Genomic DNA, 19,879 nt, shown 5'->3' with positions numbered 1-19,879 from the left:
GTAACGTATCAAATAAAATAAAAGAAGGAGTGAATGAATCAAATATATACTTTTTCATTATTTTGATTGATATTTTATCTAACTTTGAATAGGTAATATAATAAAGAGATAAACTTTTACTATAAATATTATGCGATTATTATTGGTAAGAGAAATAATATAGACAAAACATTTACAACCAAACAAATTATTCTTTTATTTATATTTTTTTTAATTATTTTTGTTCTTGTTCTAAAATAAAAGAGTAACTCTTTTCTATGAAAAAGAGATAATATGGTGAAGGAATAATTTTTGATCCCTAATACATAATTAAGTATTTGAAAGTTTCTTTGTAGAATGATTTTTTAATTATATAGAAGTATAAATTCAATAGTTCTGTAAAACTTACACCATAAGAAGTTTCTTTTTAAAATTCTATAATTATCTTTGATTCTTAATTAAGAAAGGGGGATTTTTTTATTACTTCTTTTTGGGGGTTGTTTCCTTGGGTAGAAAAGGGAATCTTTGTTCTTTTGAGAATAATAAGAATAACTATTTTCAGAAATTTTATTTTGTTCAGATAACATGAGTAAAACAGTTTTCTATTTCTTTTTTAAGTGTAGATACCTTATTTACCATATTTAAATAAGACAGAATCTTAGAACTACATTTAATGATCATTTATTTGATTATTTGTTTCTCTTGTATTGCTTTTGCTGAACAATATACTATGGTTGGAACAAACTCTAATTTCCTTGAAATGAATAATTGGAATCCTCAACACTCTGGTGATTTCACAACTTCAGATGATTTAATTCTTCCAATAGACGGTTTCTTTAGTGTTTCTTCTTTAAGGGTAAATAAAATTATAGTGTCTGCTGATATTGACCTTTCAGTTGGAGTACTTATAGTGAATGACATTGAAGATATAAACAATAAAACATTTATTGTTAGAGGATTAACTACAATCACTGGGTCTTGCTCAGGAATTGTAAAGATGAGATCTCTTAAAGGAACAGTTACAAATAATGGGTATCTTCTCGTTCAAGCAACAGAATCTCTTGTGGTTGTTAACTATGGAACATTGGAATTAGGAAATTTTGAATCTGGTGATTATAGTATTTTTACTATGGACGTTGAGAGTTATGGTGATATCATTTATTCCAAACCGATTTATGAATCTAACTATTTTAATTGTTTTGGAGGTAGTATCTCATTTGAAACAAAATTACTTCCAATAGTAGTTAATCTTAAAGATACAAGAATTTTAACTAATATGGAAATTACAGTGAAGTCAACCATTAACAATTGTACTGGAAAAGAATTATCTATAAAAGGAGAAAGTGTCACAATAACTAACAGTAAATTTACAAATGTAGAAGTTGTTGACACTTCATTAAATTCTTGGAATTTGGAGTGTACTTCTTTATTTCTCTTACAGACTACTCGAACTCAAAAAAATGAAATAAAAGATTCTATCATTTCTTCTCAGAATGTAGAAATTAAGGGTAATTGGAATATAGTTAATTCTCAAATAGGACGTTTCACAAAAATATCAAATGCTCAGATTGTAATGGATGATCATTCACTCTTCTTTGGTATTCTAAGTATGGAATTAACAACAATCAATCAAATATTCTACAATGGAACTGATTTGACTACAAAGTCATGTGTTATTGACTATGTAAAATGTACCTCAACATTTAATTACATCTCTACTACAATCAATAATTTAGAATGTCATAAAGGATGTATTTTAGAATTTATATCAGTAACTTCTCTTCATATATATAATAAAGAATGCTCTATTAAAACACTTAGAGCACAAAATATCATTGGATATACTGATGAGTGGATCTTACCATCGGATTTAACTGTTTCAAAATCTATTGATTGTCATAGTATTTTAGTTTGCTCTTCTACATGTTCATTTGTTTCTACTGCTTCATCTGTTAGCGATTTGATTTTTAAAGAAGGTCAAATATTATTATCTTTTTCTGGGTGTTCTATTGTTAATATTTTTTCTAACTCAGAGACAATAATTAAAAGTGTTTTGCAATCTACGACAGATTTATATTTAACTATTAAAAATAATATATTAACTTGTGAATCAATTATTAAGAATCTTGTAGCAATAAATTCTTCTGTGACATCGTATGGAAATATAGAAACTTTAAAAGGTATTAAATCCACATTTTCAATACAAAATATCAATAATAATATCATATTAGATGAGATTGTTGATTGTCAATTTACAACAAAAATTACTGTAATATCGGGGACACCAGTTATTCATGGCTCTTCGTTTGTATTTCTCAGTATTTCTTCTTCAAGTCTTATAATTGAAAACTCTACTATTACATCAACACTAGAATTATTTTCAACAACAATAACAGGAAGTTGTACAACAAATTCCTTCATTTTTGATGATGTTTTAATGAACCGATTTATAATGAAATTGTCATCGTGTTTATCAAAATATACTGCTACCAGATTGAATTCTATTGAATCTTCATTTATCATTCCATGCATCACTAGATTATCAACTATAGACAATGAATTAAATGTTGACTTAATACTTACTGGAGATTCATACATTGGATATGGAACTACTTTAATGTCAAAAACAATTACAAACAATGGACTGTTGAAGAATTATGGAACATTGAATGTTTCAGAATTTATTTCATGTTCAGAGAATTCTCAAATGTTAGGAAATGGAGAGATTATCTGTGAACAAGCAGTAGTTAATAGCCTCTCTGAAAATACTATAAAAACAACAATTTTAAATATCACAAAAGATGATATAATATTAAATAAAGTGACTTTTAATGAGAATGGACAATTAAATCAGAACAGACACAACATAACAATTAAAGAATTAAAAATAGAAAATGGACTTACGATTAAAAAGACTTCAGGATTCATAGAAAATCATTTACTCGTTGGGAGTGGTAAAATTTTTGGAGATTTGGTTACTCTTAACTCATTTGAAGCAATTCTAACATCTGTTTATTCAATAGATATTCATAATGTTCGTTCTTCTGCTGAAATAACAGATTGTTTTATTGATACTCTTAATATAAATAAAGCAAACGTCCAAATTACAAGTAGTATTTTTAATTCGTTATATTCGATATCATCAAACATTTCAATTAATGGAAAAATACGTATTGGGACATTACAACTATATGAAACTGAAATAGAGGAATCTGGAGAAACAAATATAGTTGAAATTAATTATTTTTTAAATGGTTTTAGTATTATTAATGTACCTATTTCTATAACGTCTAGAATTGAAGGTACTTTTACATTCAAGAAACCTGTTAAATTAATAAATATTCATTCACCAAAAAAATATGAAATTACTTCTGAATCATTATTAGAATGTGAAGGTTCTATTGACTCTTTTTCATTTAAAATAATTAATAAAGGAACAATGTTAATTTCAGAAAATTGTCAAATTTCTGTTATTCTTGATAATAAAAAAGAACTTATTGCTCAAAATACTAAAATAATCAGAACAACTATCATAAATGATGGAATTGCTACTTTTGTAAATGTTACAGCACCACTAACATCCATTACAAGTTCTTCTTCAATGTCAGTTTCTTGTATTAGTGAACTGAATAATATTCATCTATTAACTGGATCTATTACAAATATGAAAGGAGATGTTAGTACTTCATCATTTTTATGTGAAGGGACATATTCTGTTGATACTAATGCGACTTTAAATTTTACAATATCAAGTGTAAAGAAATGTATCATTAATTTTCCTAAACCAGTACATCACCTTCATTTGACTAATCCAACAAAAACAATTCCATATTTTATAAGTGTTACACCAAATAAATTACCTCTTGTTGGGGATTCATTCTATCTTATCTCTTGTGATAATCAACCATTCCCTGATAAACCATCTTCAGAAGTAAGTGGCGTTGATAGATTAGCATTATCACGTGAATTGGATAGTAATTCTTATAATATTTCAATCACAAAATGTCCATCAGGATCTTCATATATTCTTAGTTGTATTGAATGCAAAGAAGGTGAATATCAAATTGAAGATGAATGTTATAGATGCCCTCCAGGTACATACTCTGATAAATATAATTGTATCCCATGTCCAGAAGGGACTTATAGTATTTTATCATCTTCATCATGTCCTGTTTGTGGAAATGGTATGTGGTCATACATTAGTTCTTCTGGATGTTATTCATGTAAGTCTGGGTATTATAAAAATAGTACAATAGGATGTGTTCCATGCATTCAAAATACTTGGAGTAGTGAAGGTGCAGATGAATGTATTGAATGTGATAAAGGGATGGTTACAATGGATCATATTACATGTGTTAAGAATAAAACTAATTCAAGTGATTGTGAGGATGGATATTATTTTAATAATAGTGAATGTATTGAATGTGAAAATGGGTATGTTGAATTAAATAAATGTATTCAGTGTAACGATGATGAAGAATTGAATGAAGAGAAGACAGCTTGTATTTTTTATTCAAAAAAACAGTGGATAGTTTATTTACTATCATTTTTAATATTTGCTATTGTATTAATCATATTTGTTCTGATGCTGGCTTTCCATATTTTAAATTATTATAAAGAAAAAAGAAGAGAATCAGAACAAAAGAAGTTTATTGAAGAAATGTTTACAGTCCAAAAATCTCCTTCAGAAGAAGACGATATTTCGGTTAAATATATGACACCAGACGAATGGTTATATCCTGATTCGAGTATTACTGTTAATGGAAACTTTGACACATTGAATAAAATAAGTGAAGACAAATTCTTAGAAAGATATCAATTATATAGAACTAATCAAATGAGTGAAAAACAAAAACAGGAATTTAAAAATGAAATTGAAATAAAAGAACAAAAAATGAAAGATTATTGTTATAAATCTAATAACGGAAATAATAAAGAAGAAAATAATAAAAAGAACTCATCAACTACATATAATTTAGAGATTGAATTGGAAAATGAAAACCAAGAAAGTAAATCCCAAGAAGAAAAAGAAGAACCAATAAAAGTTACTGAAGAACTACAAATAGACCTTGAACAAAAAGAAGAAACAGTAGAAGCTGACCAAACGGAAAAATTAACTGAACTACAGCTAGAGTCACCACAACCTGTTTTTCAACAAATAAAAACACGGAATAATATTTCTTCTAAAGCAGAAATTACTATTGCATTAAATGAAATTAATAAATTAAAAGAACAGTATGAAAAAGATTTATTGAATGTAAAATCTATGGTGAGGTCATTAACTTATGAAACCAATGTAACAAAAGAGAAGCTTAAAGTTCTTGAAAATGATAAAGAGAATAAAAATCAACAAGAACTTAAAGGACGTAAAGAAGCAACACTAAGTCGTGCAGGAATTGATGGTGGAAGTAGAGTTCAAGATATTTTGATTGCTGGAGTAAATCCAAGATTTATTCCATTACCTGATCCAAATGGTAAAAGTAGTGGTTATTTAAAATAAATACTTTATTCTTTTTTTATAATCTCAAGTATTTAATTGATTATATACAAAGTAAATTTTGTTACTTTTGTATTTTACTATCTTAACATAATGAAATTATTATTATTATACTTTTTTATGTTTATTCTACAAATTATTAACAATCCTTATATTGAGTCAAGACTTAGCCTTTTTATCTGTTAATTCAATGGAATCATAAATAAAATGTTATAATATTAGTTTTACTAACTCTTATTAGAATATAGGAAAAATAATATACAAATTAAGTCTTGAAAAAGAATTCTGTAATTGACTTATCTGGACAAATTTCTTATTGACAATGTTCATTATTAATTTAACTTGTTTTGTCATATTAAATTATGTAAAATATCACCAAATCTACTTATTTGTCACTGTTTCTTTATTATTACTTTCTTAAGATAAACTCATACTTTAAATATCTTCATTTTATAATATATCGTTTGTTTTTTTAAGAAAGGTTCTTTAAAAGAAGTTTAAAGAAATACCTAGAAGAAACTATTTGATTGTCAATAGAAAAAAGTTATAACTATCTTCTTTCTTGGTTGTTTTAGTATAATTTTAAATATAAAGGGATTTTCATTTTCAATTTAACTCAAAAACTGGAATACTTGATAACCTTCTTTTATTTTTGTTTTTGATAGAACTTCTAAGATATGACTCAAATCCATAATGGATGTACTCTACTTTTTATTCAAAATAATGATTTTAAATATATACAACATTCTTATTAAAATGAAAAACCATCTTGCTCAATTCACAAGTAGCACCACAAGAAAAAACAATAGTATTACCAAACTATTCTAATGTCTTTTCTTTGTTTTGTTGTGTTCTTTATCAATAATTTTGAATCTCTTTTGAAAGTTATTGGCATGAAGGGAATTTTTTCTAAAGGAAAAAAACAGTAAATACCATTTATTGATAATAAAAAAATTAAAAATAAAAAAATAAAAATTAACTGAGAAGAATAAGAAACAATTTTAATGAGCCAATCCATTTCCAGTGATTCTGTTGTAATTACAATCTCTCTCAACCAATTAAGGAACGAAGAAGACTGTGAAAAGACACTAACTCTATTAAACAATGCCATTGAACTAGTTCAGTATAAGAAAAAAGAATTAAAAAAAGTTTTTAACGAAACAAAAAACCAAGGAACAAAAGAACAAGAGAATATTAAGGAAGTTGTTATAGTGAGAGAATTAGAAGTTCATAAAAAGGAGTACCAATATGAAGAGTTCTTACCTAAAAATGATCTTGGTCTCTTTAAAAAATATCAACCAACAATATTTTTATGGACTAAAACAACACAGTTTTCTATTTTATTTGATACAAATAAAGTCGGATGGAATAGGTCATTATTTAACTCGTGTATACTCAATAAACCAAACCTTCTTTTTCTTTGTTTTTCAAGGTCAATGGTTATTGGATTATGGTCTTCAACAGAAATAAAATCTTTTAATTCTTATTCATCTGACCTTTCTTTCTTTTTAATGAAAATCACTGAAGATGAAATTCAACATTGGTATAGATCAAAACAATCAATTTGTCCAGACGATGCAATCTTGGTTTATTCAAAACACTCAACTCGATGGTTTGGTTGTTATGACTGTTGGATTCAAGCAACTCCAAATGGTACAAGTACCATCTACCCAGAAATACTCTCAGATTTCTCTGGAATAACTTTCTCAAAACAATCAAGTTTCATTTCATCTTTTAAAGTTGAGAGAGTAGTAATTTTGGAATGTGCTTAGACATTATTCTTTATCTCATATCTCTTTTTGCATAAAAAAATGCAATCGAAACAAACAAGAATAAACATAAATTATATGTCTTGTACAAAGACATTAATTTTAATTCATACTCTATCAACTCGACTTTTTATAGTTAGTATACTACTAAAAAGATTTAATAAAAAGAAATGAATATTTGTTATTTACTTACTGATCGAGTTTTTGTATGCACAATATTAAACGATAGAATAATAAGAATAAATTATAGTTAGTTCTTAAATTTTTAAAATTATTTTCATTAAAGTAATATAAAATAATATCTTATCTTTAAACTACAATATATTTAAAGATAGTCTTGTTAATCTTAATTTTATATTTATTGTAAAAAAAACTCATATAAAAAGTTATTTATTCCTTCATTGAGCATTTATCATTTAATACTTTATTTACAAAAATAACTTAAAAACAGTATCCATATTCTAATTATTGGCTAAAAAGACATATAGAATAAGCTCTCACATCACTTGGATTTGTAATATACCAGAAATTATTAGGACCACCAACTTTTGATGCTCTAATAATAGAAGAAGGTTTAACTCTATTTTGGAAGATAACTTTATATTTTTTACCTGTTTGAGGATCAGTAACAACATCTGAATGTTGTAATGCAACTCTAAAATCTGGAGTACAAAATACTGACATTCCACCAACATTTGAAACACCTAATTTATCTCCCCATTGAACAATTTCAGTAAATTTAGAACAATTAGAACCATGGAATGAAACTGCCCATTCTCCAGTAACATTTGAACATCCAAGCCAAATATTATTCCCACCATCAAACATTCCAAGAACATGAAGAGCACATCTCATACAACCAACTGGTCGGATATATTCTAATCCTCCTCTAAAAATAGAACGTCCAGTGTCATCTACTCCTCTGAAGTCATAATCATACCCAGGATCAATTAAACTACGTAAAATGAAATTTTTAGGTTTAGAACTTCTTAAACGAAGAATAAATTCAACTAAACTTCCATCAGTAATTCCATAACTGTTAATAGTTCTTTTTCTATCAAGTACTTGTCCGTTAAAAGTGAGGCGTTGTCTTTCAATTGGAATTCCTTTTGAGAGGTCTCCATTCCCAGTAACTAATTGAATCTTCATTTTAAAAATATCAACTAATTCATTGGCATTACAATGAATATCAGCAATATCCCCCGTAAGAAGTTTAACTTTAACAGTTACTGGTCCTACATTTTTAATTTCTCTTAATGAGCCTTGTTGAATTAATAATAATGAATAGTCTTCTAATTGATATTCTTCACAATATTCTCCATTTGGTACTACTGAATAAATATTTTTACCGGTAAGACCTCTTAGTGCCTCTGCTAGTTGGTTAGTAAAAGGCATTCCTATTGAATAAAGAAATTAAGATTTAGGGCAGAAAATTAATTTATAAATATAAAAGGAATGACTTTTATTTTTTAAATACTGAAAAAATTAAAAAATATATTAAAATGATGTTATCTTGATATTCTATGATTTTAAACATTCTTTACTTATTCAAAACTTTTTTATGAATCAAAAATCTTTTATATTCTTCCCTTTTATAAGAATTATGAAATGTAAACCAATTTAACTCTAAATAAAAGTACAAATATTATTTATTTATTGTAATATATCAGAGGAACCATTTATGAGTAAGCAGTATTTTCATGCCAGTACCACAACATAAGACATCATCCATTTTACCTAATTTAAATAATTTCTCATTACAACAAGAACTTTCGATTCCTTCTTTATGAACTAAAATAACATGTTCTTGACTAAAAGAAAATAACACAATACTTTCTAGATAAATGCAAAATCATGTTATTTATTTCATTTAATATCAAATCATTATTCCCTTTATTCCCCCTTTTGTTTCTATGAAAATACAAATGATTTTGGATCTTTATATACAATTATCAACTTAATCAATTTTAGCATTATACATCCTCCAAATTTATTTCCATTTTGTGTCTTCAATAAAAATTATTATATGTTCTTTATTTATTATTTTTTTCTCTATAATCACTTTCATTTTCATTTTAATCATTATTATCAGATTTAAAAATAATACCTTCTAATTTTCTTGAGACCAAGTACTCTCTTTGTTTTATTTCTTCTAGTTACAAGACTTCATTGTTTATTTGAACTTTTGTTTGTTGACTAGGTTGATATTCTGTTCTTATCTTTTAAGAATGTCTTGAACAATTTGCTCTAAACAAGTATGTCTATTATCTATTTCATTAAATCCAGAAATTGGAACACGATGAGTTCATGGCTTCTTTTCCTTATTTCATTTTAGAAATAAAGTTTGAGATCACTTATCTTAATAGCTTTTTTTTTTCACTGAGTTTTGTCAAATTAACCCATTGAAGTTCTATTGGAAGGGATGACCTCTCACCCAACAGAATTTCTATTTATTTGTAGTTCTGTTTTATAACTTTCTTTAGTAATTTAATCTCTTATAGTTTTGTAATATCAATCTTTTTTGGTGATACGTCACATAGTTCTTGCTCCAATCTTTGAAAGTCATAACTGTTAATTCTAGCACTAATTACCTGCTTTACTAGATAAATTTGAAAAACTTGAGATTATTCTTTAAGTTTTAAATTAATTCACATAACTAATAAGACTAGACAATTCTGGACAACTACCTGACATTTAATAACAAATACAAGATTAACTTAAATGTTACAATATGAGAAATTAGAGGTATATGAAAGAAGGATGATGTTTGAAAAAAACTTTAATTATTTTTTATTTTTTTGTATTAGTATAGGGGAAAAAATTATATTGGAAGTAGGACGTATTTTATTCAGAGTTAGTGTAATAAATGAAACGGTAAAGATTTTATTTTTAGTAAATGATGTAAAATATAATTTACATTCTTTTCTTTGTTATTCATTTATTTTACAATACTTTTTTCAATTAAAAAATGAAATGAAATGATTATATTTATTTATTCTTTATTTTTTACTCTTTTCAAGGTAGTTTATATGTTTATTTATTGATGTGTATTATAAAACATTTATTAATCAAATACTATTTCATTTAATCTATTTTATGAGTACAAAGTAAAATATTTTATGTTCAGATAGTTTTAATTGATGAAAATGAGAAATTAATTTCTTTTATCTTAATTAGTTATTATTATTATTGGAGATTTTAATTTAACAATTACTCTCATATTATTCTAATTATATATTGTGATAATATCATATTGCTTAAATGATAAATTAATTAATGTAGGAATAGTATTTGATTCTATTGTTTTCATGATATTTTTTATATGATTAGTTATTGATTCTCTTTGTTTGTTCTTTTTCATTGTTTATTGAAATGGGATAAAACAGATGATTTGATAATTGTATCAAATAAATCATAATCATTATTTCAATATTATTCAAATATATTTGATTTATTTCATAATCACAATGATTTACATTTTGAAATAATTGATAAAATTATATTTTATTAATTAAATCAATGACATTCATTCTGTTTTGATTTTTTAATTGATTAAACAATACTAAATCAAGTGAATGAATAAGATGTGATATGAGATATAATAATGAATAATGATATTATGATAAATATATTAAATAATAAAATATCAATATGTTAATTAAACTTATTCATTATTATTACTGTTATTGATTATTATCATAATCACAATTAATTCATTTATTAATAAGATATCAAATGATTTTATTTCAGATTATTTCACAAAATATATTCATTACTGTGACTATTGTTTATTTAGAAATGTAATATATTAGCAAATTATTATAATGAGAATTAATTCATCCAATGTGTTACAATGAATTACAAAAGCAAGATAAATAAAAGTATTACCAACACAAATACAAATCGTCATATTTTGATGTTATTGATGTTAATTGGTTTGTAATTTCTATTCATTCAGATAATATACTTTTATTGAATTCTTATTATCACACCAATTGAGTCATATTTTATAATATTTAATACTAATTTATATTAAATATCATTATAAAATATGATAAAACAATAGATATTAACAATTTAATTATATTTAATATTTATTACATATAATATGTAAAATAAGAAATTAATTTAAATGATAATCAATTCATTTATTAATGATGTTAATATCTCGTTTCATATTCAATAATTCATATTAATGAAATAAGAATTTATTATTTAGAATTAACATATTTAGTAATTCATTAATTCTAAATCAATTTCTTTATTTATTTTTCATTTGCAATGTTTTATTTATCTTATTCTCTTTTAATAATGCTCAATATATTTCAATATATTATATTAAATATTAATGCTAATTAAATCTAATTCATTCATCATATAATGTATTATTCATTCATCTTTTTAAATGAACACATTATTTAATTAATCATTGTAACAAATAAATAATTTATTAATGAATAAATAAAGAGATTTCATTTAAATTAAATATAATAGAATTAAATAGTAAATCAAATTTTAATTTATTGAAATAAAAACATGAAGTTGAGAAAGAATAAAATTAGATACCATAAAACATATTAAAAATAAATAATTCACTAACATTCAAAATAATAAAAAACAACATAAAATAAAGAAATAATGTAAATATAAAAAAAATATTCTATTAATAAAAATAATAAAATAATTATAAATTTTTTCAAAGAACATCTTAGTTCACATATTGTATATCATTATAATATTTTCACTACTTATTATATTAATAATAACTACTTCCTACTTCTCCTATTGTAATAATATCTTATTTATTATATTAATGAATTAATATTGAAAAAAAGAAATAAAAAAAGTTGATTCAATTAAATTTCATTAAATTCATATTTTTGAAAATACTTTTTTTGCAATTTTTTTCATTTGTTTTTCTTGAATAGAAGAAGTTTTTTGTGCAATTTTTTTAGCATTCTTCTTAAGTGTTTGTTTTTTCTTTTCATTGTTAAGCTCTTTGATAACTAATTCTGTTACAATCTTCTCCACTTCCTTTGGATTTTTTCTCATTTTTCTTGTCATACGAGTAACTTTCTTTGTTTCAAAAACGAGCATTTTTTTATCTTTTTGTGCTTGTAGTTTTAATATATTAATTTCTTTTTCACATCGATTAATTCTTTCTTTTATTGAAAGTTTATTAATAATTTGTTTACTCATATTTTTAGGTAAAATCTCTGCTGTCTTTTTAATCATTTTTAATAATTTAACTATCATTTTGACTATTTTAACTCTTTTTTGATATAAATTAATTTTAACACTATAAAGTGTGTTTTTATCTGTTTCATTTAATCTCTTCTTTTCTTCTTCTTGAACAGATTTAAACATAGTTTCTACTTCTACCTCTACTTTTTGGAATTGCTCTACTCGTGCTTCTAATGCTGTTATCCTCTTTTGAATTCGTTGTATCTCACTTTCTGGAACATCTCCTACACATTTTTCTCCTGTACTAACTTTAGATGGAACTATTTTTGTTGTATTAGTAACAGTAACATTTGAACTCATTACAACTGTAACAAATAATATAAGTAAAATGCTTCTCATTGGTTTAAAAATATAAAACTTTCTTAGTTTTTTACAGTTTTTTTTTCTTTTTTTTTTTTTATTGATTTTTTTATTATTTCGTTATATATAACAACTTTTATATATTATGGAATAAATAACATTAATAATGATCTTTTTAAAAAAAGAGAAGTTTTTATTAGATCATCACTTGGAGAAAAACAAAATGTAAAAAGAAGTTGATAAATAAGTGAAAACTAAAAATTTACTCTTAAAGAAGTTGAAGCTCCTTAAAAAATCTATTTAAAGTTTTTTAAAATTGATAGTAGTTGTTTTTTAGTGATGAATCCTACATTGGCAACCCCACGTAGAACAAGACCAAAAGTAATGGATCTTCGGTTTACTCCTAGAGAAGATAACCAAGAGTTTGATTTTGATAATTTTTTAATCAATAAAAACAGTATATTCACGTATTAGAAATAACCAACAATTAGTTATGCTAAAAGCAAATAAACAAAATTTCTTGAATCCTCCAATTCTTAACCAATTGGGTGAACTTGAGAATTCAATATTTTGTTTGTTTTATCTAAAAAATGCAAATCACTTTGTTAAATCTAAATTTAATTTAATAAGAATGAATATGTTATATAGTAAATCTACTCCATCAACACCTCGTTCGTTGAACAGTCCAAGAAGTCCAAGAAAGAAATTTTCATCACCAGAATTACAAGAAGAATTATTAAAATACATGGAAAAGTATAGAATGATTGGTGATAACTTTGTTTGGTTATCTGGACTGGTATCTATCTTTCAAATAAAATTTAGTGAATATTCCCAAAAAAAACTCATTGAATTATATCATAGCATCTTTTCAGTTAATCCAATCATAACTGATGGAGTTAATGTTTTATTATCATATGATACAATAAATAAAAAACCACGAATTATTCAATTAACAAAAAACTTTCTATTTATTGGAAAAGAAGAAACAAAGGAAATTGACCATATTATTTATTTGACTAACCCACATCTCATTCTCATTAATGAAACAACTATTGGTTTTAACAACATTAGTATTGAGTTTAAACACCAAGATGTATGCGTTAAATGGATTGATAATTTAACAAAGTTACAGCCATGGTATGCCACAGTCCCACGAAGCACTATTCGAAAAGATGATCATTCTCTAATAATGTTTAATCCAGATATAACTAGTGGAAACAGAAATCGTTCAAGTAATGATTTAATGAAATCACATGGGTCATTAATGCCATTAATTCAAAAATCTGTATCAACACCAAATAAAGGATTATCTCCAAGATCTAAAGGATTGCTTTCAAAAGGATTTATCAGTAGATTAAGCAATAAAAGTAAAACAACAAAAATAATAAAAATAGTAGGTGTTTCATTAGAAACACTAAGTGTAGAAAATAATATAATCACATTACCACCAAATATTAGTTTATTAATTCAATATCTCAAAAAACATGCTATTACTATCGAAGGAATCTTTAGAGTATCTGGAAGTAAAGACAACATCCAAAAGGTAGTAGAAAAACTCGACACTAAAATGATGACATTTGAATGTCTTACTAACTTTGATATTCATTCTGTTGCAGGTGCATTGAAATTATATATTAAATTATTACCAGAACAAGTCATTCCAAAATTTATTGACGATAGATTATATGAATTATGGAAACAAAAAAATACATTACAAGAAGATGATTTATTCCAACAATTTCATGAAATTTACAAAGATATCCCTCCTATGACATATAACTTTCTTAATGAATTACTTGATCTTCTTCATTTAATTGCAATGAACAAAGAAATAACTAAAATGAATATCGAAAATTGCGTGACTTGTTTAGCTCCATCTCTTCGAGGATATCCCTTTGTGTATACTTATTCTATTCAGCACTATTCTCAACTCTTCCCAAAAGAGATTCACAACCAAACAAAAGAAAAAACAATAGAAGAATCAAATACAACCATGTAATGTTCAATTCATTAAACAATTATTTTTTTAAGCCCATGGGTTTAATAAATTCATTAGGAACCCAACCTCTTTTACCACCAAATTCAACAGGAATCCAGCCATTTTCAATATTACCAATAATAATAACAATCTCCCCTTTTTTAAAAGAAAGGACTCCAGGATCAGTACTATAGAAATCAACTAATGTAGTAGCAAAATCTTCACCATCAAATAATCCATATTCATTCGTTGATTCTTTAGATAATTTTTTTGATTTTGATTTATTTGGTGCATTTCCTTGAGCAATACGAGATAATGATGTAAATCCATCTCTCCAATATTCTCCTTCTTCTTCACCATCAGTTAATAATTTTTGGGTATGTTTTCCGTATTTAAACTGAAACCCATATCTTTTTTTAGTTGAATCTTCAGCTTTTGTTCTAACAATTTTTAGATCAGTTACTTCTTTAAAATTAATCGTCTCTACTACTTTTGTTGATTTTTCATCTGCAAAACATTCTAATATTAATGGTCTTTCAAAACTATTTTGATACCATAATTTACTCCATGAATGTGTTCCTTTTGGATCTCTTCTTGTAAGGTATCCTCTCAACAATGGTACTTCAAATGAAACATCGGTAGAAGGTGTTTTAGTAGTAACTGTCATGTTTTTATTTTGAAGATTCTTTTTTTTCTATTAATTTTTTTATTTTTCTAAAAATATTACAATTTTTTTATAATTTTATTTTTATCTTCTATTGGATCTAATATATCTATTTAAAGTTCTTCTTAAAAATGTAATATATAACAAAATTAAAATAATTAAGAATAAAAAGTATCACCCCATTCATCATGTCGGTATTTTTTTCGTTGATACATGAAGAGAATTAAATTAATACAGGCAACAATCACACACAATATGAGAGTCGCAGAAATTGGAATAAACAGATAATACATCAATTTCATAAATGGTTTATATAACGTAGTTTTACATGTTAACTCTAATGGTGTAAACTTATGACATTCGTAATTGACAGTTGCACTATCAAACCCACAACATGAATACTTTTGACGTAAATTTTTGTTATTAATTCAAACAATTTAAAAGTACAAAACAAACTTTGTATTCTAATTGATTCCTAAATTCCTTTTTTCCTTTCTCATTTGTGTTTTGATCTGACTCACCTTCAGTTGAGAACAGAGAAGAAAATGATTTCTGAGTATTAATAATAGAAATAGTAAGAAGAATAATAACAAGAATTGATAATAAAGTAGTCAAAACAGAGCAAACTATGCTCAGTAATGTTATCACTTTATTATCACATGAATGTGATAATATAATTGATATGCAATATACAAACAAAATAATGGCCAAAATAAAAACAAAGCACATTGACATTGTATTTAAAGCAAATGGCATTGCTTCATTGTTTCTATGGCCAACAATAATATCACCATATTGTCCAATAAGTAAAGAAGATTGATAAATCATTGAATAACTGAACATCTAAATTTGTAAGTTATTAATTTATTTTGGTTTACTTTCTTAACAAACAGACAATAAAGTAACAACAATAGTTGGAAAGATAATCATTATAAAAAAAATGATATTGAAAGATTATTAAACAATTTTAAGATTTTCAAATTTTGTAAAAGAAGTATTAAGACATTATCAATAAATTACTTCAAACAGTAAAGAATTAAATCAATCCTGAGGTTGTTTCTTGTTAGGAGGAGTTATTGTGGTATCAGGATCTATTGGTTCTCTCTTAATTGGTTGATATGGCTAAAAAATAAATTATCTATTCTATTAAATAAAAATTTCATATATTACTTTGTAATGAAAAGAAATCAAATAAAAGAAACAAACTATAAACGAAGGATGTTGAAATTCTGTTGGTTTTTGTAACTCTAAATTTTGAGTAGTACGATCTATTGATAAATTTGTTGTTTGACTTGGAGGTATTGTAGGGATATTATACATTTCCTTTTTTAAAGGGGTTGTTAAAGGAGAACCAGTTAGTAATTCAGGAACACCTTCTGTATTAGTTGGTTGAATAATAGTATTTGATTTAATTGTTAAACTATCAGGTTTTGGTGTAGAGATATTATCCTGTTGAATAGGGTCATTAATTATAAGTTGTGAAGTAGAAGTTGGTTCAGGAAGATTAATTTTTTGAGTAACTGGTTTAGACATTTCAGAATTAGATTTAGGAATATCTATTTGTTTTTCTGGTTGTTCTATATCAATTTGGTTATCAGCTAAATTAGAATAATCATCATTAGTAAATGAAATAAATTGGTTTTTAAATTCTACGAATTCAAGTAACATTTTTTTAATATCATTTGTACTATAAACTACTAATTTATCATCTTTAAAAACCATTAAAGAGACTTTACAATCACATAAAATACTTAGTTCCATTGCTTTTTTAATAAGACCATGTCTCCTTTTTTGAAATGTAGTTGCTCTTTTTTTTTCATTTTCAATTCGTTCTATTCGAATTTTATTTCTTCCCATCTATAATTTATTGATTATTATAGTTCTTTTTATCTTTTCTATTTTTGTAATTTCAATTCTTTTTTTTCTCTTTTCGATCTGTTTTTGTCATATTCAAGTTCTAACTATTTCTATTTTCTTTTTTTTTTCCTTCATTAACATTTTAACTTCAACCAAATACATCATAAATTAAATTTTTATTTAAATTTAAAAAATTTAAAACATTGATTTAAACCATTCATACCATGTTTGTTGTGGTACATTTCCTGTTCCACTTCCTGTTCCAAACATAGGTTCTTTTTTTTCTCCTATATTCTTTATAACAACATGTAATAAAATAGATGGCCAAAATCTTAAATTTTCCAGTGTTTGATTAAGATCAGTGAATTCATTTTTCTTAACTCCATCAATAAGAACAAATTTATCAAACCCAAATCCCATGACAAAGTTATAAACTTTTTGAAGGGTGTCTTGTTTTTCAAAATACTCTTTCTTTATTTCTCCATTTGGTAATCTAAGAGCTATATGAACTTTTTGTTTCTTTTCTTCTCTTTCTTGTTTTTGTTGTTTTAGTTCTAGTTCTCTTTGTTGTTGCTCTTCTTGTTGTTGTTGAATTTTATTTTCTTTTTCTTCTTTAATCCGTTTAATTAATATCTTTCTATATTCTTCATCTTCTTTTCTCTTTTTTTCATTTTCTTTAATTAAGTTTTGTTCAGCTATTTCTTCTTTTATCCTTTGTTCTTCACGGGCTTTTCTTTCTTTTTCTCTTCTTTTTAACTCTCCTTTCATTACCTTTATTTCATCATCACCTTTTTTTTCTTGTTGTTGGTTAGATGAACTAGTTTGTGATGGTGGTTGTTGACTAGGAATGTTTGGTGGCTGTTGTTGATTAGGAATGTGTGATGGCTGTTGTTGATTAGTAATTTGTTGACTCAAAACTGATGCCATTGTTAATTGAAATATTGTTGATGAAATAGTGTCTTTAGTAATTTCATTCTTAATAAATACTTTTTGAAGTCCAGCTCCATTAAAGAAGAATACTGAAGGAAATACAATTGGTTGAGTATCTAAATTCTTAAGTTAATAATTCTTTATTTACGTAATAATTAAAACAAACACAAAGAACTAAAGAATTGAAAGTTTTCATCATTTTCATGAAGCAACAATGTAGTTGTCATTTTCATTGTTTCTTTTAATTCATTTTCAAATAGTTGGAGAATAGACTGACTTTCATCACTGTCATTAACTGCTGTTATAACTATAAGTTTATTATTTGTTAATGACTGTTCAATAGCATCATAGATAGGTCCATCGTACCAAATATTTTCCATTTCTTTTTCTTTTTAAGTTTTTTTTTAATTTTTTCATTAGAAATTATTTATTAAAAAAAGTTTAAAAATTGTTTATTTTAATTTTTATAAGTAAGTTCAAAATTACAATTGATTAATAATGTTTAATATGACTGAACCATTAATTCCAACACGTTGCAATGAGAGGTTAGTCTCAGGAAAATGGTTTCCTTTCATATCAGTGATTGTAAATGCTTTGTTATAATAAATAGATCTAACATATTCATAAATCTCATGAACTGAATTAGTAGGATAAAACTCATGCATAACGCTTTTACCATTAGGACATCTAAATTTGATTTTAATTATCCCATTATAAAAATTACTAGTGCTTTCTATTTGTTTTTGTGTTTTAATTTTTTGTAATTCTTTCATTTTTTCTTCTGTTTCAAAGTTTTGAATTGCTTTTAACTTCTTTATTTCATTCATTTCTCGAATTGCTTTTTCTTTATTTTCTTGTTCTTCTTTTCTTCTTTTCTCTTCTTCTTTTTGTTCTTTCAAACACCTTTCTTGTTCTTCTTTTCTTCGTTTTTCTATTAGTTGTTGTTCTGCATTAAGTTGTTTTTTTCTTGTTTCGAATAAAGTCATTTTTTGTTTATGATTTGATGGTAATTTTCTTAGTATTTCATTCACAGAGGTTACTTTTTTATGATATTCTTTAGTTTCTTCATTAGTTTTTTTATCTTTTTTTATTGTACTGTCCTCTTCTTTTTCTTCTTCTCTTTTTATTTGTTGTGTAGGGAGGTCTTTAGGTGCATTGGTCTGTAAATTTAATTGAAGAACAGTTGACGCAATATAAGACGAGTTAATGGCTTCATCTTTTTGAAACAAAACAACTCCAGATTTATTAAGTATTATTATTGAAGTTGAAAGAACAGGTTCTGGTAAAAATAGTTTTAGTAACGCCAATCTCTCATCACGTTCTTCAAATAACATAATGTATGATCCTTGTTGAATAAGAAATGGTGCTAAGTTAGTTTCAAAACTCTGAATAAATGTCTGTGATTGATTTATATTTTGAACTACAACAAAGGTTATTATTTTGTTGTTTGTTTTTACGTCATTAATGATTGTTGTCAATGATGAATTACACCACATCTTTTGTTTTATTATTATTTTTAAGTTAAAATCTTTTTTTTTATGAAAATAAATAAAATATTTACTATTTGTTAAGATTTATGAGAAATTTGTTTTTACCCTTATCTTCTTCAATAGTACAAAATTCAAATTTTACTAATTTTTGCTTCATAATTACAGACTTAC

At 25.0% G+C, this 19,879-nt stretch overlaps 10 protein-coding genes across 10 annotated transcripts, besides 33 other annotated features; 3 read left to right on the top strand and 7 right to left on the bottom strand.

Moving 5' to 3' along the window:
• Positions 1-184: 184 nt before the first annotated feature.
• Positions 185-222: a sequence feature (AT_rich).
• Positions 223-652: 430 nt separating this feature from the next.
• Positions 653-5,479, top strand: EDI_044540 (uncharacterized protein; the record flags this gene model as incomplete). The annotated part of the gene is made up of 1 exon (XM_001737755.1): positions 653-5,479. One exon carries the CDS (start codon positions 653-655, stop codon positions 5,477-5,479), a length of 4,827 nt encoding a protein of 1,608 aa, XP_001737807.1.
• Positions 2,049-2,081: a sequence feature (AT_rich).
• Positions 5,467-5,502: a sequence feature (AT_rich).
• A 908-nt stretch (positions 5,503-6,410) lies between these two features.
• Positions 6,411-6,455: a sequence feature (AT_rich).
• A 25-nt stretch (positions 6,456-6,480) lies between these two features.
• EDI_044530 (uncharacterized protein) lies at positions 6,481-7,248 on the top strand (the record flags this gene model as incomplete). Its single annotated transcript, XM_001737754.1, has 1 exon — positions 6,481-7,248. The coding sequence occupies one exon, from the start codon at positions 6,481-6,483 to the stop codon at positions 7,246-7,248; it is 768 nt and encodes a 255-aa protein (XP_001737806.1).
• A 254-nt stretch (positions 7,249-7,502) lies between these two features.
• Positions 7,503-7,640: a sequence feature (AT_rich).
• Positions 7,641-7,710: 70 nt separating this feature from the next.
• On the bottom strand, positions 7,711-8,640 carry EDI_044520 (uncharacterized protein; the record flags this gene model as incomplete). The annotated part of the gene is made up of 1 exon (XM_001737753.1): positions 7,711-8,640. One exon carries the CDS (start codon positions 8,638-8,640, stop codon positions 7,711-7,713), a length of 930 nt encoding a protein of 309 aa, XP_001737805.1.
• A 34-nt stretch (positions 8,641-8,674) lies between these two features.
• Positions 8,675-8,749: a sequence feature (AT_rich).
• A 343-nt stretch (positions 8,750-9,092) lies between these two features.
• Positions 9,093-9,400: a repeat region.
• Positions 9,401-10,015: 615 nt separating this feature from the next.
• Positions 10,016-10,045: a sequence feature (AT_rich).
• Positions 10,046-10,181: 136 nt separating this feature from the next.
• Positions 10,182-10,254: a sequence feature (AT_rich).
• A 473-nt stretch (positions 10,255-10,727) lies between these two features.
• Positions 10,728-10,762: a sequence feature (AT_rich).
• A 79-nt stretch (positions 10,763-10,841) lies between these two features.
• Positions 10,842-10,908: a sequence feature (AT_rich).
• Position 10,909: 1 nt separating this feature from the next.
• Positions 10,910-10,956: a microsatellite.
• Positions 10,957-11,247: 291 nt separating this feature from the next.
• Positions 11,248-11,401: a sequence feature (AT_rich).
• Positions 11,402-11,426: 25 nt separating this feature from the next.
• Positions 11,427-11,518: a sequence feature (AT_rich).
• Positions 11,519-11,562: 44 nt separating this feature from the next.
• Positions 11,563-11,595: a sequence feature (AT_rich).
• Positions 11,596-11,658: 63 nt separating this feature from the next.
• Positions 11,659-11,711: a sequence feature (AT_rich).
• A 12-nt stretch (positions 11,712-11,723) lies between these two features.
• Positions 11,724-11,903: a microsatellite.
• A 3-nt stretch (positions 11,904-11,906) lies between these two features.
• Positions 11,907-11,942: a sequence feature (AT_rich).
• A 91-nt stretch (positions 11,943-12,033) lies between these two features.
• Positions 12,034-12,142: a sequence feature (AT_rich).
• On the bottom strand, positions 12,118-12,789 carry EDI_044510 (uncharacterized protein; the record flags this gene model as incomplete). Its single annotated transcript, XM_001737752.1, has 1 exon — positions 12,118-12,789. The coding sequence occupies one exon, from the start codon at positions 12,787-12,789 to the stop codon at positions 12,118-12,120; it is 672 nt and encodes a 223-aa protein (XP_001737804.1).
• A 76-nt stretch (positions 12,790-12,865) lies between these two features.
• Positions 12,866-12,900: a microsatellite.
• A 228-nt stretch (positions 12,901-13,128) lies between these two features.
• Positions 13,129-14,788, top strand: EDI_044500 (uncharacterized protein; the record flags this gene model as incomplete). Its single annotated transcript, XM_001737751.1, has 2 exons — positions 13,129-13,211; positions 13,264-14,788. The coding sequence occupies 2 exons, from the start codon at positions 13,129-13,131 to the stop codon at positions 14,786-14,788; spliced, it is 1,608 nt and encodes a 535-aa protein (XP_001737803.1).
• Positions 14,414-14,434: a sequence feature (AT_rich).
• Positions 14,789-14,807: 19 nt separating the features above from the next.
• On the bottom strand, positions 14,808-15,434 carry EDI_044490 (uncharacterized protein; the record flags this gene model as incomplete). Its single annotated transcript, XM_001737750.1, has 1 exon — positions 14,808-15,434. The coding sequence occupies one exon, from the start codon at positions 15,432-15,434 to the stop codon at positions 14,808-14,810; it is 627 nt and encodes a 208-aa protein (XP_001737802.1).
• A 19-nt stretch (positions 15,435-15,453) lies between these two features.
• Positions 15,454-15,519: a sequence feature (AT_rich).
• Positions 15,520-15,556: 37 nt separating this feature from the next.
• Positions 15,557-15,602: a sequence feature (AT_rich).
• On the bottom strand, positions 15,590-16,274 carry EDI_044480 (uncharacterized protein; the record flags this gene model as incomplete). Its single annotated transcript, XM_001737749.1, has 2 exons — positions 15,590-15,832; positions 15,888-16,274. The coding sequence occupies 2 exons, from the start codon at positions 16,272-16,274 to the stop codon at positions 15,590-15,592; spliced, it is 630 nt and encodes a 209-aa protein (XP_001737801.1).
• Positions 15,987-16,037: a microsatellite.
• Positions 16,275-16,472: 198 nt separating the features above from the next.
• EDI_044470 (MADS-box transcription factor, putative) lies at positions 16,473-17,288 on the bottom strand (the record flags this gene model as incomplete). Its single annotated transcript, XM_001737748.1, has 2 exons — positions 16,473-16,553; positions 16,638-17,288. 2 exons carry the CDS (start codon positions 17,286-17,288, stop codon positions 16,473-16,475), a joined length of 732 nt encoding a protein of 243 aa, XP_001737800.1.
• Positions 16,555-16,600: a sequence feature (AT_rich).
• Positions 17,241-17,415: a microsatellite.
• A 36-nt stretch (positions 17,416-17,451) lies between these two features.
• Positions 17,452-17,489: a sequence feature (AT_rich).
• Positions 17,484-18,598, bottom strand: EDI_044460 (kinesin heavy chain, putative; the record flags this gene model as incomplete). The annotated part of the gene is made up of 2 exons (XM_001737747.1): positions 17,484-18,334; positions 18,385-18,598. The coding sequence occupies 2 exons, from the start codon at positions 18,596-18,598 to the stop codon at positions 17,484-17,486; spliced, it is 1,065 nt and encodes a 354-aa protein (XP_001737799.1).
• Positions 17,799-17,966: a microsatellite.
• Positions 17,923-18,088: a microsatellite.
• A 9-nt stretch (positions 18,599-18,607) lies between the features above and the next one.
• Positions 18,608-18,688: a sequence feature (AT_rich).
• Positions 18,689-18,700: 12 nt separating this feature from the next.
• EDI_044450 (uncharacterized protein) lies at positions 18,701-19,714 on the bottom strand (the record flags this gene model as incomplete). The annotated part of the gene is made up of 1 exon (XM_001737746.1): positions 18,701-19,714. The coding sequence occupies one exon, from the start codon at positions 19,712-19,714 to the stop codon at positions 18,701-18,703; it is 1,014 nt and encodes a 337-aa protein (XP_001737798.1).
• Positions 19,057-19,113: a microsatellite.
• Positions 19,259-19,350: a microsatellite.
• Positions 19,715-19,720: 6 nt separating the features above from the next.
• Positions 19,721-19,778: a sequence feature (AT_rich).
• Positions 19,779-19,879: the final 101 nt, after the last annotated feature.

The sequence above is a fragment of the Entamoeba dispar genome, genomic scaffold (assembly GCF_000209125.1).
Source record: "Entamoeba dispar SAW760 scf_1105229460813 genomic scaffold, whole genome shotgun sequence".
NCBI lineage: Eukaryota > Evosea > Mastigamoebida > Endamoebidae > Entamoeba > Entamoeba dispar.
The sequence above is the reverse complement of the archived record's forward strand: the minus strand, read 5'-3'. Positions and strand labels throughout refer to the sequence as shown.